Genomic DNA, 17514 nt, shown 5'->3' with positions numbered 1-17514 from the left:
TTCCCACAAAAGTAAAATTTGTTAACATGAGCCCCTGAATTGTATTTAATTGTAAATTAATAGTTTTCATACCAATAAAACATTACGTTTTCATTATTTTCGAAATGGGTTAAGCTCAGTTTACCTCGTAGGGCCAACTATCCACTATACAAAATTTTCCTATTTTCGTAAATTGGGATGAATTTCGTTTGTTTGAGAAAGCAATGAAACAAAAGAAATACCTACTACTTTACAGTGTTTATGAAAGATTCTATAATTGGTTTGAGCCGGAGCGTAGGACGGTAGGACCTACATTGTTTTTAGGGTTCCGTACCTCAAAAGGAAAAAAACGGAACCCTTATAGGATCACTCGTGCGTCTGTCTGTCTGTCCGACCATTCCCCCTTTATCTCCGAAACTACAAGGTCTAAAATTTTGAAAAAAATTCAAAAAATATTTTCCAATAGATGACAGGGAAGGCAATCACATTAAAACACAGGGGGTATATTTTCATAGGTCACATAGCTCAATATTTTTTTCCTCGAATACTGTTTATAAGTTTCTTGAAACACTGCCATCTTTTGATGAAGCGGAACTGCGTAAGTGATATATTGTATTGGCTGAACTTGAGGCGCTTCATACAGTCAAATACAGTTATCAATCTTATCATACGCTACTCAACGATAGATGGCGCTTAGTGCAATCATTATTAAATCAGCTGCAGTGATTACCTTGGGGCTATTCATAAATTACGTCATTTCAAATTGGATTTTAGGGGGGGGGGGGCTCAAAAATCGATGACGTAATTTATGTACAGCCCCCTTGGGGCCTAGTCAAGATGACAATGTTGACAGAAAACGCCAATGGCCAACTTAAATGTGTGGAAGTAGTCACGTGACTTTTCGTAACAACTGTCATCCCAATTCATTTTTTGTTTTCGTTAATTAGGCGTTTATCGATGGTTTATCAGGGGGGCTCAATCAATTTAAATTCAAACAATCATCAATCAAGTTATATTTCACTGCATTAGAAACTAGTATGCATTGATGTCATTAGTCATTACTCATTATTTTTCGTTCGGCCGAATACCTATATTACACTTACCTAACACCTAATTAGAGAGAAAAATGTCCTACTAAAATTAGTAGATGTTAAATGAGCGAAACGTTAAAAATGAAACCCCTTACAAAGCCATATATGGCAGTTACGATATTCAACTACACAAATTATACAAACACGAACACGAATTATAGGCCTATAGCAATTTTGCCGGTAATTAATAAAATTGTTGAGAAGGTGGTCGTCGGACAAATATCGGGTTTTCTGGAGAAACACAATGTACTTACGGACGCGCAGCACGGGTTCAGGCGAGGTCGAAGCACGGGGACAGCTCTGGCACACTTCTCAGATGAAATTAACAGCTGTTTGAACGACGGTAAGCAAGTTCTCACACTTTTTATAGATTATAAAAAGGCTTTTGATACATTAGACCATGAAGTGCTACTCCAGGCCATGAGTGAGTGTGGCATTGCTGGCCCCGTCAACGACTGGTTCCGCAGCTATTTAGCGGGCAGGACCATACGCACGAGCATCGCCGGCGCCACGGGCGCGGAGTGTGACGTCACGCTCGCGGTGCCGACCGGCTCGGTGTACGGCCCTGTCGGCTATCTAATGCTTGTCAACAGTGTTGTAAACGTCGTGAGCAAATGTAAAGTATTTATGTACGCGGACGATATGTGCTTACTAGCTTCAGATACAGATATATCGGTAGCCCATAATAACATTCAAAGTGACCTTGACAATGTAGTGAAATGGGCCCACGATAACGGTATAATTATCAATTTATCAAAAACGAAGTGTATGCATATATATTCCCCATACAATCGTAAGGCGAAAACTGTTAATTACAATGAGTATGGAATTATAGGTCACGGGTACGAATGTCTGCACAACCGAATAAATAATATCTATAGCTGTAGCTGTGAACCTTTAGAATATGTTAGTACATACAAGTATTTAGGTATGCATGTAGATAACAATTTTAACTGGAAAACACATGTTACTGCAGTTTGTTCTAAACTCCGTTCAGTCCTAAGCAAGTTATATCACTTAAATAGATTAATTAATAAAAAGACAATGCTCGTTGTTTATTACGCGTTAGTGGACTCAATCATTAATTATGGTCTAAGTGTTTATGGTCGAACTTTTCATACTTATTTAGACGAAATTAAAAAAATACAGTTAAGATCTATGAAATACCTAGTTAATATAAAAATTAAAAATAGGCTTAAAGGGAATTACGACAAATTGTACAAGATATGTAAAATACTTCCTATACATCAAAAGGTGCAATACTTGATAGCAGTAGAAAATTGTTTTGATGATAAATTTAAGGTGTTGAAACAAAGTAGATATAGAACAAAGAGCATAAGGCTTAAAAAAATTGTACAAAATACTGCTAAAAACTATTATGGCAAAAGAACTGATTTGTTTTTGATACCAAAATTGTATAACGAAATTAACTACCTAAGGGAATAAAATAAATGTAGTAGGGCTAAATTTAAAACTGAGTTAAAAAATACGTTATTGGATAATATACCCTAACATTTAAACTGTACCTAAAATATACCTGAATTTAGTTGTTAAGTTAAGTTTAGTATTTAGTGCATAGCATAATATGTATGTTTGTGAAGATGAGCGCGATCTCGCCAACAAACTGCAATTGCAGTTTGGCGAGGAATATAATGTTTATAAAAGTGTTGTGTACTTTATGATAAATAAATTATAAAAAAAAAAAAAAAAAACTCTATTGATAGCTATTAAAGTTCAAATTGTACTTTTTCGGCGCGATTGATCCCCATATCAAATTACATATTATTTCTAGCACTAAAGGTCAGGGGGCTAAACCGTGGACGGATAGACATACAGACGGACATGGCGAAACTATAATGGTTCCTAGGTCTTTACGGAACCCTATAGCTAGGCCACCAGTCTATAGCTGACAATAATACCTTGTTAGTCTTGTTACCAACCTCATCAGTTCAATACATAGTAGAGTAGACCTATAAAATCCTTTTTTCTACTCGTTTACTTGGTTGAATTACGACTTCGTATACCGTAAGATATCAGAGACTCAACTATAACGACTTCTTACGAAACACTTTAGTCAACTGTAATGAATTCGACCAAACACATGTCGCCGCGTTCAAGAGGAAAAAATCAAAGGATAGAAAAAAAGACATGAACGCGCTACTATTTAATGAATAAGAAGTGCGTTGATGTCTTTTGTACTACCTATATTTTTATCTACCTACCTATATACCTAATTTTGTAGTTGACTCGTAGAAAAAGTACGGCTACAAATATAATGACCACCAAAAAATACTTTGGTACCCTAAATAAAAAAATCATGCTTACCAAAAAAAATTACTGAACACCAAAAAAATAAGGCCTAAAAATACAAAAGTACCACCGTTTTAATTACGACTGCACTACAATTTGTATTCAAATACCAAATATATTGAATGATCACCAAATCTTGAAGACCAAATTAATGCGATATTTTCACCTAAATAAACCACTATGATTACCATAAAATGTATACATATTACCAAATAAAGTAAACTAATGCCAAAATTACTAGCCCATCCCGCCCAACCCCAGAACCAAACAGAACAGAACCAAACTGCTATCAGAAAAGTAGGTTAGGTTAGGTTTGAACTGCGACCCTTACAGAAACGAAATGCTACTTACTAGAAAAGTGGGTTAGGTTGGGTTTGAACTGCGACCCTTACAGAAACGAAATGCTACTAGAAAAGTGGGTTAGGTTAGGTTAGAACTGCGACTGTTACAGAAAAGAAATGCTACTAGAAAAGTGGGTAAGGTTAGGTTTGAACTGCGACCCTTACAGAAAAGAAATGCTATTAAAAAGTGGGTTGGGTTAGGTTTGAACTGCGACCCATACAGAAAAGAAATGCTACTAGAAAAGTGGGTTAGGTTAGGTTTGAACTGCGACCCTTACAGAAAAGAAATGCTACTAGAAAAGTGGGTTAGGTTAGGTTTGAACTGCGACCCTTACAGAAAAGAATTGCTACTAGAAAAGTGGGTTAGGTTAGGTTTCAACTGCGACCCTTACAGAAAAGAAATGCTACTAGAAAAGTGGGTTAGGCTAGGTTTGAACTGCGACCCATACAGAAACGAAATGCTACTAGAAAAGTGGGTTAGGTTAGGTTAGAACTGCGACTGTTACAGAAATAACATGCTACTAGAAAAAGGTGACGAAGTAGATTAATTAATTTAATAGGATAACGATAGGTATATTAAATATTTGCACATTTTTAATTAAAATGTGGTTACAATTTTGGTGGTCATTTACTATTTTTGGGTTTACAATGATTATTTTGGAGTAATTTGCTTTAATAGGATAGCAAGTTTTAAAAATTTGGTTATAATTTTACATTAAAATGGAGTTCTAATTTTGGTGGTCATTTACTATTTTTGGGTTTACAATTATTATTTTGGTGACATTTTCTTTAATAGGATAGCAAGATGTAAAAATTTGGTTATCATTTCATATTAAAATGGGGTTTGAAATTTGGTAATCAGTTACTATTTTTGGGTTAGTAATGATTAGTTTGGTGTTATTTCCTTTAGTAGGATATAAAATGTAATAAAATAGGTAATCATTTCACATTAAAATGGTGTTATAATTTTGGTGATCATTTATTATTTTAGGGTGGTAAAATAGATTTTTTTGGTATTAAATTTTACTAAATCTGGTAATCAGTTAAATAGCAGCCAAAAAGTACAATAGTGATATAACCGAGGTTTTCAATCTCGTACCTTACTTAACTCTTTTGCAGGCATAGTACGATTTATCGACCACATACGCGTCAATAGAATTTCAACTTTAGCCTTCCGATTTAAGGTTCAAATTAGATTGTAGTTTCGGGAAATGTGACTTGTCTTCAAATGAATCATCAAAGCTGGATTAATTGGTATCTAAATGGCTTTTTTGGGTAAATCTTGTAGATTGGTGCAGCCTGCAAAAGGGTTAACATGGTACTCGACTGAAAAGCTCTATATATAGGTATAACGATTGTATAAAATACTATATTACAACTACAATTATTTTGTAGAAAAAAGGTAAAAAAACTCATAGTTTTTTTATTATCTTATTTTTTATTTAAATAAGTATCACAAAGTTTGATAACACGGCGTTATTTTAACCATTACCTATATACATGGTCAAAGTATAGGTATTCTTAAATAGCCCAGCCAAACGAGGCTAACGAATCTTTTATGCGTAAAAAAAAGGACAACCCATTTTGGTTGTTTGAACTTCGTATTTTAAATACAGTTATGTAATGTATTAAGTGGGAATTTCTCACAAAGATGTAAAATTCTGTTTCAAATTTAGGTATCAACTAATATAGCTACCTGGAATCATATACAACTGATCTATCATAGTTTTGTTCATGAATACCATGCAAAGAGATACAGCAATCCTAAACCCCTCACGAAAAAAAACTAGTTTGTTTGTTTGTCGACCAAAAAAGTGATCGAAAAACAATACTTGGATATTATTATAAAACAGTCATGTAATTCACAACTAAAAAGAGATAATTACTTTCAATTATAAATAATAACTAACCTAAATAAAGTTAAAATATTTTACAGGCTAGATAAATGGCTTGATACATCAGTATGCTACAAAACTTACAATAATGCCTTGATTATAATATTAGCCCGGCCTAGATAGAAAAATCCAAGGGTAATCCCCGCGACTACGCTGGAATTAAGTACAATGCTGCAATGCCTGCAATAGTTTGACAAATGTCAGAGTGTTTAGCCAAGCCTTCAGCCGAGATATATTTACTAGATTTTGTGATACGTCACGTAGTCGCTTGTCAAATCGTAAGTTGAATCAGGAGGCAAAAATAACAATACATTTAAAGTTCATCGTGAAATAAGTTAGCAAATTCTAATTAAATATTGAACTTGTATTACATATCAAAACTTCCACATCTACGTTCAATCCACCACTATTTACAATTTCCTGAATTCTCGACTGATAGCACAATTTCATCATTAGGTATATTTTTAACATCTAGATCTTTACCGGAATAGTTGGATTACGTAAGTACACTGTGGTGGTATCGCTACCAATGGCACTCGTACATTAGACACACACTCTTCTCATTCAACGGAATCGTCAACAAAAATATTGACGTCCTTCAAACGTACTCACACAATTACTAGCAATGTCAACACTTGAAAAGTAGTATTACTGGACTATTACCTCTTTTACCGAGTCCGAGTTCATTGTCCGAGACAAACCAGTATAACATATGACCTAGAGATCCGTTAAAACTAAGCGTAATCGTGGACCATTCTAATACTGGTGCGCCTGAGGCGCAGAGCTCGGTGCATATTGGAAATACGAACTGCAGTCATAATCATAAGGAAGGTAGTAAGTCCGTTACAATATAATTAAACTAAGATCAATGCCAGATTCATAGCACAGGAAATCGTAAAAGCAACAATGAGAGGTTTTTGGCGTAAAGTAACTATTGTTTTGACAGATAGTTTTGAGGTACAATGAGTAATATTTTTTGTAGATTATTATTACTACTAATAACTATGCAAGGATCCCAATTGTGTAATGGTCACAAATATACCAGTCTGATTTCGGGTCAGGTTGCAAAAAAATGGACCCTCTTTAATTTTTACAAACATCGGTCGTCTCTCGTCTCATCACGTGGACGGTTTCTAAATAAGCAAACAACTACAACAAAACATATAGGTAGGTACAAATTAAATTTGGACGGTCATCTAAACAGGTAGACGGATTTTTCCACTAACCGCAAACCAAATTGACGGCATGGTACTTTAAATCCTCATATTCACACTTTCATGGCTGCAGCAAGAAAGAAAAATATAGTAATTTTGACTCCAGTCGTATATTTGGTCTGCGGATAGTCTTAAGTATGTACGTTGTAAATTACGCAGTCACACAACATTATCTACACTGATACTTTATAACAATTCTACATCTAATTATTAACAATAACTTAAGATTACCTAATTGAGCTTTCTTCATCGGGTACTCTTAGAGCTGTTTCCCACTGACGTCCAGTTTTCTGCGGATACGGTTTTTTGCAGGATCCCGTTTCAGTAGTATAGGTGCTAATATTGTAACTTTCACACGAGGATTCTGTTTGCGGGATTCCTGCATGACTACTACAGAAAACGGGATCCTAAAAAAACCGTATCCCGCAAAAAACTGGACGTCAGTGGGAAACAGCTCTTATTTAAAGGGCCACATAGAATGCGAAACGTCTACTCCTTTCGCTCTCCGGTAGCGTTTGGTTACCGGACTGAGGAGCAGAGTTGGCTATTGGAGTGGGTAGCACCCCCGTGGTTGCGGGTGGATTGTTCTAGGATCTAAGGGCGCGCGGTAGTCACTATCACTGCGCGGCGACGGCGCCGGCGACTCGCTGCCGCACGTCGCCAAGCGCGGCGCCATTGCTGAACCCGTTCAGGAGTGGGTACATCATGTCCTTTGATTCCGATTTTGCTGCTTCCGCTGCTACTTTCGCTTTGGCGATCTGAAAGATAGAGAGATATGATGTTAACAAAAAAGATATGATGTTAAAAAACAAGGTCTATTAACACATTGCTTAATATTACCAAAGACATATGTAGCTTCGTATAAGACGAATAAAGTCTAAGGAAAAAACGTGCCTCGGAATTCAAGTAAAAGTCATTCTCGAATAGATGCCGCACACACCTTTAACCTATCCTCGGCTAGATGGCGTGACGACACCGTTTCATATTTAACAATTTTAACACATATATATCAGTGAATGAACATGGATCAAAATTATATAAAAATAATAAAATTATTTATCCATATATATACATTTTTTGATAACTTTATACGTTTTTATTTTGAGTTTTAGTCGTGTGTCGATAGATGGCAGTAAATTTACAGTGACTACAAAATTTACAATGACAGGACCCCTCTATACTATCTATTCTTTTTGATATTACATTATTTTTGTATAAGACTGTTTGTAGCCTAAATAACTTAAAAAAAAAATATTCTAGAAAATAATATTTATCTAATCTATTTTCTACTATCGCGTCAAATTCGTATAATTGAAGTGTTGGAAATAGTTTCGCTACTACATCATTCATATAAAGAGCTGGATATGTATATCTTTTAGAGACCTTTGATTTCAGGGTCCTCATAATCTAATTATATGCTTGTAGAGGTTTATTGTTTAGCTAAAATATTTACCAGCGAAGGTAGCACGCTATGTCAAACACGCCTACTTATTGTAGAAAAAGGAAGTGGACATGTACAAATTAGGTTAAGGTCTTGAACCTCAACAGGAAATATGTTTTAAATATTTCCAGTGACCAAGAGAACAGGTTACGGAAAGATTGCCTAGACATGCAAATGATCAAGAGTGACCCTAGGTTTTACAATGTCATCAGTAGATATATTATAATCAAGATCGTCTGTGGAAGTTTAATCAATTGGAATCATAGTTTAAGGCGTAGGCGTTATGCCAACAGTGATTTTTTATTAAGTTTCTGCTATAGACAGGCATCCAGAAGATATGTGGTATCGGCCTTGCAAGAATGATTTCTATGTCGACTATCTAAATGTAGAATCTGTTCGGAAAGAGAAGAGTCGTGGAATGTATGGGGCCCAATACATTCCACGACTCTTCTCTTTCCGAACAGACTCTAGTACCGTACAACTTTACTTTTCTTCAGCTAAGCTCCTTTTAAAAGATAAGTAGAACTCCAAGTAGGTACTCACTTTAGCTTTTTCCTTCTTCAAATAAGCCTGTTTGTAGAAGTCGGAGAAGAGGTAGTAGAAGAGGACGGAGTGCATGCCGATCCACCAGACAAAGGCGCGCGGGTAGTCGCACTCCGTGAATAGCAGCTGGAACGTGTGAAAGAACACAAGCACGAACTGAACCTGAAATGAGCAGTAACAATTTAGTACGCTTTAGCAAAGTGGACGGCCCTCAACTCGGTTTTGCAGACATAAGACCTAGCTAGATCGATTTTTCGCCCCCGAAAACCCTCATAGCCGTTTCCAAGATCCCCGAAATATACAAATATCGTCACAACTTTGAAAAAATCTCGCACTGATACTCAAAGTTAAAATGCAGTAACTCTGTATGTTTCCCATGCATACTTGGGCCATTTTATTTAAAGTTGTCCCCTACACTTTTTTTTTAATTTGTGAATTTATATGTTATTTCTACTCAGAATCACGAGCTCTTTCTATCCTAATAGGAGAAAAAAAGTGACCCAAGGTTTTTTTTCCATTCCGTTATCATTTTTTCATAGACTTTGTATGGCGGTTTCGGAATGGAAAGATCGAAAAATGTATGGAAATCTTGGGACCTAGATCCTATTAGGATCAAAAGAGCTCATGATTCTGAGTAGAAATAACATAAAAAATCCCAAATTTGAAAAAAAGTCTAGGGGACAACTTTAAATAAAATGGCCCACTTACCACATTTTTCTTTTGATTAACAGAACAAGATACGCGTTTTTTTTTAAGTAGTCACAATATACAAGAATTGCTCGTTTAAAGGTATTAGATATACATATAATGTACAATAATATACATAAATAGTACATGTACTAACCATCTGCAGTGCGGTGAGGTATTTCTTCCACCACAGGTACTTCTGCACCTTAGGTCCGAGCGCGGCCAGGAGGTAATACGAGTACATAATGATGTGTACAAATGTGTTCAGCATGCCGAAGAAAGTTGAGTGACCACCTGAAAAAAATATAAAAAAAATTACTGATAGGTAAGTAATTTACAGTACATATGGTGCTACATTACCGCCCTAGGGCGGGATTAAGGACAATACGTGCCAATTTCAAAAATTTAAAGGGCCATATGTTCTGTAAACCGTTGTACAATACAGGTGCGTAAAGGTAATTCGCAACTCGTGTCGATTTAAAACTCTCCCTTCGGTCGTGTTTCAATTTATCGCCACTAATGTACTAATGTACTGTAGTAATTAGTATAACTCGATTTTACGTTGTATTAGAAATTCTTTAACGCCACGCAATGCATTAAAAAGAACACAGAGACACAAATTATAAAATTAAATCATAATTATAAATATTACTTTATAACTCAAAATTTGTTTTGATATAAGCTGTACAGATTTACTAGCTGGTTTTATAACTGAGTACGAGATTAATTTTAAAATATTATCAAATATAAATAGTTAAATGCTTTCATGTTCTACTGACGCCATAAAATGAAATATACTATTAAACTGAACTAGGAAATTTTCTAATGGGATTCTTATTATTTACGTCATACCATATGATTTATTTAACTCTCTAATACACTAATGACTAAATATTTACTTGTAACATGAACAATGGTACTTATCGACATTGCAAGTAAATACGACCGTTCTTATACAAACAGTCATGAATAAACTTCACGATAGCTGTTTCCTTAAGGCCCACTTGCACCATTCCACTAACCTGGGATTAACCGGTTAAACCTGGAGTTACCATGGTTACCAGTACAACTTGGCACTGGGTTAACGGTTTAACCGCTTAACCCCGGGTTATTTATTGGGTTGGTGCAAGTGGGCCTAACTGATTTGCACTTTACCTTATGACACTAATCTTACAAATAGGTATACAATGTCATGTAAATGCGTTAAAACTATTAAAGTAATTATTTACTCGATCCAAGTGCAACTAGAACTGGTCTATATTTCTGTAATCACTTCTTGGAACCTGACTATGTACCTGCAATAATATGTTACACAACGATGGCCGCAAAAATATCTGACACGATCTTATTTGTAGAGCCATAAGAGCGGGTCACATATTTTTGCGGCCTTCGAAGAATAGCATATTATTGCAGGTGACTGTACAACCAGCTTAAATTGCATCAGACAGCCGTTTTTGTTGGCAGTGCACACTGTTGCTTTTTGTTGAAAAGTTTTAAGCAACCTGCTAGATTTCAGAATTTGATATTATTCGATATCAAATAATAATTTGATACTATTTGATAAATAAATAAACTAAAAAGTAAGTAATAACCAAATACTTGAACTATGAAATTGAATTAGCGATTTATAATATTCATATAATAAAATAATTATAACGCGTGGCGGTGTTCTGGTTTTTCATAAAGATAATAATTATGTAGTTATAGGTAAAGACGTAAGTTGTACCTATAAACCTAAATTTGCACCAGCGTTTATCCTCCTGGGGTACACTACATAATTCCGAAATATTTTATGCCGAATTTTAAAATATCGAATTTTATTATTCCGATTTTTAAATGCTCGACCCATCAAAATTCCGATTGTCGTAATTACCGAACGATGAAAATCACGAAGTTTTATATTTCCGAATAGTAAAACCGACGATTTTTTAAATTCCGAACCACATAATTCCGAATATAAAAATTCCGATAGGGAGAAACACCGAATTTAACATTTACGATTTTTGACATCACGAATTCCGAATTGTCATAATTCCGAAATTTTGAATTTCGATTTGACGTGATTACTATTTTTTAAATTCCGAATAACGATATTCCGAATTTGTTGTTAATAAATAAAGGTACCTACGTTTCTACGGGGGGTAGCAGTTCTAACGTAACCTAAACCTACTTTCTTAAAAACAGTTATAGGGGTCGCAGTTCTAACCTAACCTATACCTACTTTTCTGTAAGCAGTAAGTTTCTAGGGGAGGGAGGGTCGCAGTTCTAACCTAACCTACACCTACTTTTCTAGTAGCAGTTGGTTTCTGTAAAGGTCGCAGTTCTAACCTAACCTAACCCACTTTTCTAGTAGCAGTTGGTTTCTGTGAAGGTCGCAGTTCTAACCTAACCCACTTTTCTAGTAGCAGTTGGTTTCTGTGAAGGTCGCAGTTCTAACCTAACCCACTTTTCTAGTAGCAGTTGGTTCCTGTAAAGGTCGCAGTTCTAACCTAACCTAACTCACTATTCTGGTAGCAGTTGGTTTCTGTGAAGGTCGCAGTTCTAACCTAACCTAACCCATTTTTCTAGTAGGAGTTGGTTTCTGTGAAGGTCGCAGTTCTAACCTAACTTAACCCACTTTTCTAGTAGCAGTTGGTTTCCGTAAAGGTCGCAGTTCTAACTTAAGCCACTTTTCTAGTAGCAGTTGGGTTCTGTGAAGGTCGCAGTTCTAACCTCACCTAACCCACTTTTCAAGTAGAAGTTGGTTTCTGTAAAGATCGCAGTTCTAACTTAACCCACTTTTCTAGTAGCAGTTGGTTTCCGTAAAGGTCGCAGTTCTAACTTAAGCCACTTTTCTAGTAGCAGTTGGGTTCTGTGAAGGTCGCAGTTCTAACCTCACCTAACACACTTTACAAGTAGAAGTTGGTTTCTGTAAAGATCGCAGTTCTAACCTAACCCACTTTTCTAGTAGCAGTTGGTTTCTGTGAAGGTCGCAGTTCTAACCTAACCTAACCCACTTCGCTAGTAGCAGTTGCTTTCTGTAAAGGTCGCAGTTCTAACCTAACCTACTTTTCTAGTAGCAGTCGGCTTCTGTGAAGGTCGCAGTTCTAACCTAACCTAACCCATTTTTATAGTAGGAGTTGGTGTCTGTGAAGGTCGCAGTTCTAACCTAACCTAACCCACTTCGCTAGTAGCAGTTGCTTTCTGTAAAGGTCGCAGTTAACCTAACCTACTTTTCTAGTAGCAGTTGGCTTCTGTGAAGGTCGCAGTTCTAACCTAACCTAACCCATTTTTCTAGTAGGAGTTGGTTTCTGTGAAGGTCGCAGTTCTAACCTAACTTAACCCACATTTCTAGTAGCAGTTGGTTTCCGTAAAGGTCGCAGTTCTAACTTAAGCCACTTTTCTAGTAGCAGTTGGGTTCTGTGAAGGTCGCAGTTCTAACCTAACCTAACCCATTTTTCTAGTAGGAGTTGGTTTCTGTGAAGGTCGCAGTTCTAACCTAACTTAACCCAGTTTTCTAGTAGCAGTTGGTTTCCGTAAAGGTCGCAGTTCTAACTTAAGCCACTTTTCTAGTAGCAGTTGGGTTCTGTGAAGGTCGCAGTTCTAACCTCACCTAACCCACTTTTCAAGTAGAAGTTGGTTTCTGTAAAGATCGCAGTTCTAACTTAACCCACTTTTCTAGTAGCAGTTGGTTTCCGTAAAGATCGCAGTTCTAACTTAAGCCACTTTTCTAGTAGCAGTTGGGTTCTGTGAAGGCCGCAGTTCTAACCTCACCTAACCCACTTTTCAAGTAGAAGTTGGTTTCTGTAAAGATCGCAGTTCTAACCTAACCCACTTTTCTAGTAGCAGTTGGTTTCTGTGAAGGTCGCAGTTCTAACCTAACCTAACCCACTTCGCTAGTAGCAGTTGCTTTCTGTAAAGGTCGCAGTTCTAACCTAACCTACTTTTCTAGTAGCAGTTGGCTTCTGTGAAGGTCGCAGTTCTAACCTAACCTAACCCATTTTTATAGTAGGAGTTGGTGTCTGTGAAGGTCGCAGTTCTAACCTAACCTAACCCACTTCGCTAGTAGCAGTTGCTTTCTGTAAAGGTCGCAGTTAACCTAACCTACTTTTCTAGTAGCAGTTGGCTTCTGTGAAGGTCGCAGTTCTAACCTAACCTAACCCATTTTTCTAGTAGGAGTTGGTTTCTGTGAAGGTCGCAGTTCTAACCTAACTTAACCCACATTTCTAGTAGCAGTTGGTTTCCGTAAAGGTCGCAGTTCTAACTTAAGCCACTTTTCTAGTAGCAGTTGGGTTCTGTGAAGGTTCAGTTCTAACCTCACCTAACCCACTTTTCAAGTAGAAGTTGGTTTCTGTAAAGATCGCAGTTCTATCCTAACCCACTTTTCAATGCATTTTTTTTTGCAGATCAATTTTAAAAACGGCTGACCATCTAATTACTTCCCTTTTGAAAATCACGAATTTCATTATTCCGAGTTTACAAAAGATCGAAAATCTGAATTCCGAATTATTTTATTTCGGAATGTCAATGATTTTTCGGAATAGACAAATTCGGAAAAAAAAAAATCGGATTTTTTAAGAATCGGAACTTTAAGCTTTCGTTCATATGACAATCGGATTTTAAGTATTCGGAAATAGCGCAGTCGTGATTTTCTTCTTTCGTGGTTTTCAAAGTCGTGATTTCGATATTTCGGACGTATAAAAAATCGTGATTATGAAAATCGAGGTTATGAAAATCGGAAAAACATATTTCGGAATATTTGGGTGTTCCCATCCTCCTGCCCTGGCTGCTTAACCCTTTACCAGGCTGACAGTTCAGAAATGACAATCGAATGTCAGTCTTACTGATCGAAAATAGAACACATGTTTGAAGTGCCGTATGTGGGAAATATATATGCCTTAGCCTGGTGGTAAAGGGTTAAGATAAAATAACTGCAGATTATTTATTTTTTCCTTCATATCATCTACATAATTTATACATTTTTGATCATTTGAATATTTTATTAAAGAGCATATAATCTGCAACTAATAGCAAATAATTATGTAAATATTAAAAATGATTTCACACCGACATCGCGCAAATCTGATAAAATACTAAATCCTTAATACCTACGACTGCAGAGACTTGTATTATGTAAGATTGGCATTTAAAACCTTTCTTGACGTCAATATAAGTCAAATAATGTTGGATTGCGCATGTTGTTTAATAAATGCATAGGTAACACAATGTTCGTGTACTTTGCTTTAACTCCATGGCGTTTTACCAACATCATCATCATCATCATCATCCTCTCCTAGCCGTTTTCGGCTACAGCGACTGCTTTGATACAGCTGAGAGCGTCGCTGGTGCGCTCTCAGGTGACTGACGTAGCCAATCTTTGCAGCAAATGTGCGGCCACATTCGCTGCAGGTCAGCACCCCTCCGACGTAATTGTGCGTGATGGCCACAGGTGGTCTGGCCTTTAGCTCGTCACGCTTAACGTCGAGCTCTCTGTGTGTGTGTGTGTGTACCAACATAATACTTAGTCCTAGGGAATCCCTCCCATAGGGGGGAATATTCTTGTGAAATGAAATTTACTATTTATCCGGCAATATTATCGGCATATCTACAGATATTTAAAACAATTAATCCTGTTCTAAAGCTTATATTATAGGGGGTAAATATTGACATAAATACAGATGTACTGCATAATCCTTTGCCATCGTATTTTCTCGGAAACGTTCGTATTTTTCATGTTACTTCAGTCAACCACAGGGGGCCGATTTTTGAATTCCGAACGCTCGATTTCGGCACTCGCAAATCGGTGGAAAACGGAGAAATACTAATATTTGAAATAGGAGCGATAGAAATTGGGAATCGAGTGGTATTGACCACTCGTTTTCAATTCTATTAGTAGAATTTAAATGCCTAGTTGTGGAGATATTATTGAACGAAATACACGAAATCGAGTGGTCGAAATTCAATAATCGGGCCCCAGGACTTTTTGTACTGAGACTGACTGAAATATGTAGCATAACACGTTCGTGATTTTCCTTGAAAATACGATGGTATAAATGCACTACAACTGGGGCTCATTTCTCGAACGGTAGGTACCTATTAGACTAATATTATTAGTCCACGAACTGTCAAGTAACCCATACGTTACCATGGCAACACACTAATAATATTAGACTAATACCGCTCGTGAAATAGGCCCCTGTATACTATAAGTATTAGCACCAGAGTCACGCACAGTGCACAGTCTTACAACGTCATGTCAACACTAATGACAGCGGAATTTTTAGTGTTCTTTTCTCGTACCGATAGCAAGTTGAACTGAGCTACAAGATTGAATGTTAGAAGTTGCATTATTTGGTCGACATTGCGGTATTTGGGCGATCCACTGAATTCATGTTAACTACTCTGTAGTTACTGTAGTTAGCAATGTAGAGTCAGACCAAGATAGCCCTGTAGCCTACAACCTGCTCCTATTACTCATAAAGACCTAATAGTTATTTGTTTTACAAGGGGGCAAAATTGTTGTTTAACCGCTCGTGCTAATATTGATAGTACCCGAGTAAACGAAGGATTCCAACATTGAACCACGAGCGTAGCGAGTGGTTCGAGTAGTGGAAGCTTGAGCGTTGCGAGGGTTTCAAGGCACGAGGGTTAAACAAATTTTGCCACCGAGTGAAATACAAAATTTTTCACCACACCGACGCAAGGAAAATACCAACTAAAAACATCAAACAAAATGAAATCAAATCAAATCCAAATGAATGTTGTTAAATATTTATCATCCAAAACAATCATTTAAAAGTTAATTCTATCAGTCAACATGAGCAAACAACTCAAAATTTTCATAATATGACTTTGCCTCACATATGGAAAAAATGCAACTTTCTTATCAGTTTTTGAAGTGCAAAGTAAGCCTTTCCGAGCTGGTGTGGCCAAAAATAATTTATTTATCTTAACATATCAGTATGCATTCATTCGTTTAATTCATTAGGTATCTTTTCCGCTTTTTGTGTCGCTATATGGGATATTAATTTGGATGGGCATATGATTGTAAAGTTCCAACTATTTATACTTATTATTAAGTTCGCAAGTAATTGCGCAATTTGCGCTTATGCCAAAATTAAACTACCTACATACGTAAGTTTCCAAAAATACTTGTTCGAGAAAAATCCGTTCGGGCCTCGACCGCGTTCTACAAACATCGTAATTTGTGAGGCTCCAAGGAGTCCAAGACCTTCGAACAGATTGACGTTTTTGCAGACATTATGATTATGACTGTCGGTAAAGTTTCTCAAATATTCTAATTTCTTATCAAAAGGACGTCAATGACATGCAATCAACAAATGAAGTGTTTATTAAAAAAACTGACCAAGTGCGAGTCGGACTCGCGTTCCAAGGGTTCCGTACATTACACAATTTTCAAAAATGTATTTTTTGATGTGAAACGAGAGTGAAATGTCTTTAAATAAAACCCGTAAGGGTCGGATCAAAAACTAAGTAATTAAGTCCGACTCACGCTTGACTGCACATTTCTAATATACTTGGTCAAGCAGATCTTGTCAGTAGAAAAAGGCGGCAAATTTGAATAATGTAGGCGCGAAGGGGTATCGTCTCATAGAAAATTTAAATTTCGCGCCTTTTTCTACTGACAAGATTTGCTTGACCATCTATAGGTTTTCCTGTGATCTATATAATAGACAAAGACCTATTTCATGTATTTTTTTTTTTCAAAATTGTAGACCCTAGTAGTTTCGGAGATAAAGGGGAGGGAATGGTCATTTTTTGTCTATTTTCTTAAATTACCTAAACTATCTTAAAATTATAAAAAAATATATATTTGAGATTCATTCAATTCTTTCATTTTATATAGGTATAACACGATATAGTTTGCAAAACTTTGTTTTTAATTGTCTCATTTACCCCCAATAGTGGCCTCTATGTTATATTTAAAATTTCTTTATTTACGTTACATGTCCGTCTTCGGGTTTCAACTTAATTGGTTCAGTAATTTCGGAGAAAATTAGGCTGTGACAGACG

The 17514-nt window shown here is 36.4% G+C and overlaps 1 protein-coding gene across 1 annotated transcript in view; it reads right to left on the bottom strand.

The window, feature by feature from the left end:
* Window positions 1-6970: 6970 nt before the first annotated feature.
* The window catches only part of LOC134793653 (very long chain fatty acid elongase 7), a 46003-nt gene continuing 35459 nt past the window's right edge, over window positions 6971-17514 (bottom strand). Inside the window, exons 7-9 of the mRNA XM_063765291.1 lie at window positions 9659-9795; window positions 8815-8976; window positions 6971-7588 (exon numbers count right to left, since the gene is read on the bottom strand). Coding sequence (XP_063621361.1) covers window positions 7448-7588; window positions 8815-8976; window positions 9659-9795 — 440 coding nt within the window. The 3' untranslated portion in view covers window positions 6971-7447. The remainder of the gene's footprint in view (window positions 7589-8814; window positions 8977-9658; window positions 9796-17514) is intronic.

The sequence above is a fragment of the Cydia splendana genome, chromosome 9 (genome assembly GCF_910591565.1).
Source record: "Cydia splendana chromosome 9, ilCydSple1.2, whole genome shotgun sequence".
NCBI classification, from domain to species: domain Eukaryota; kingdom Metazoa; phylum Arthropoda; class Insecta; order Lepidoptera; family Tortricidae; genus Cydia; species Cydia splendana.
The sequence above is the reverse complement of the archived record's forward strand: the minus strand, read 5'-3'. Positions and strand labels throughout refer to the sequence as shown.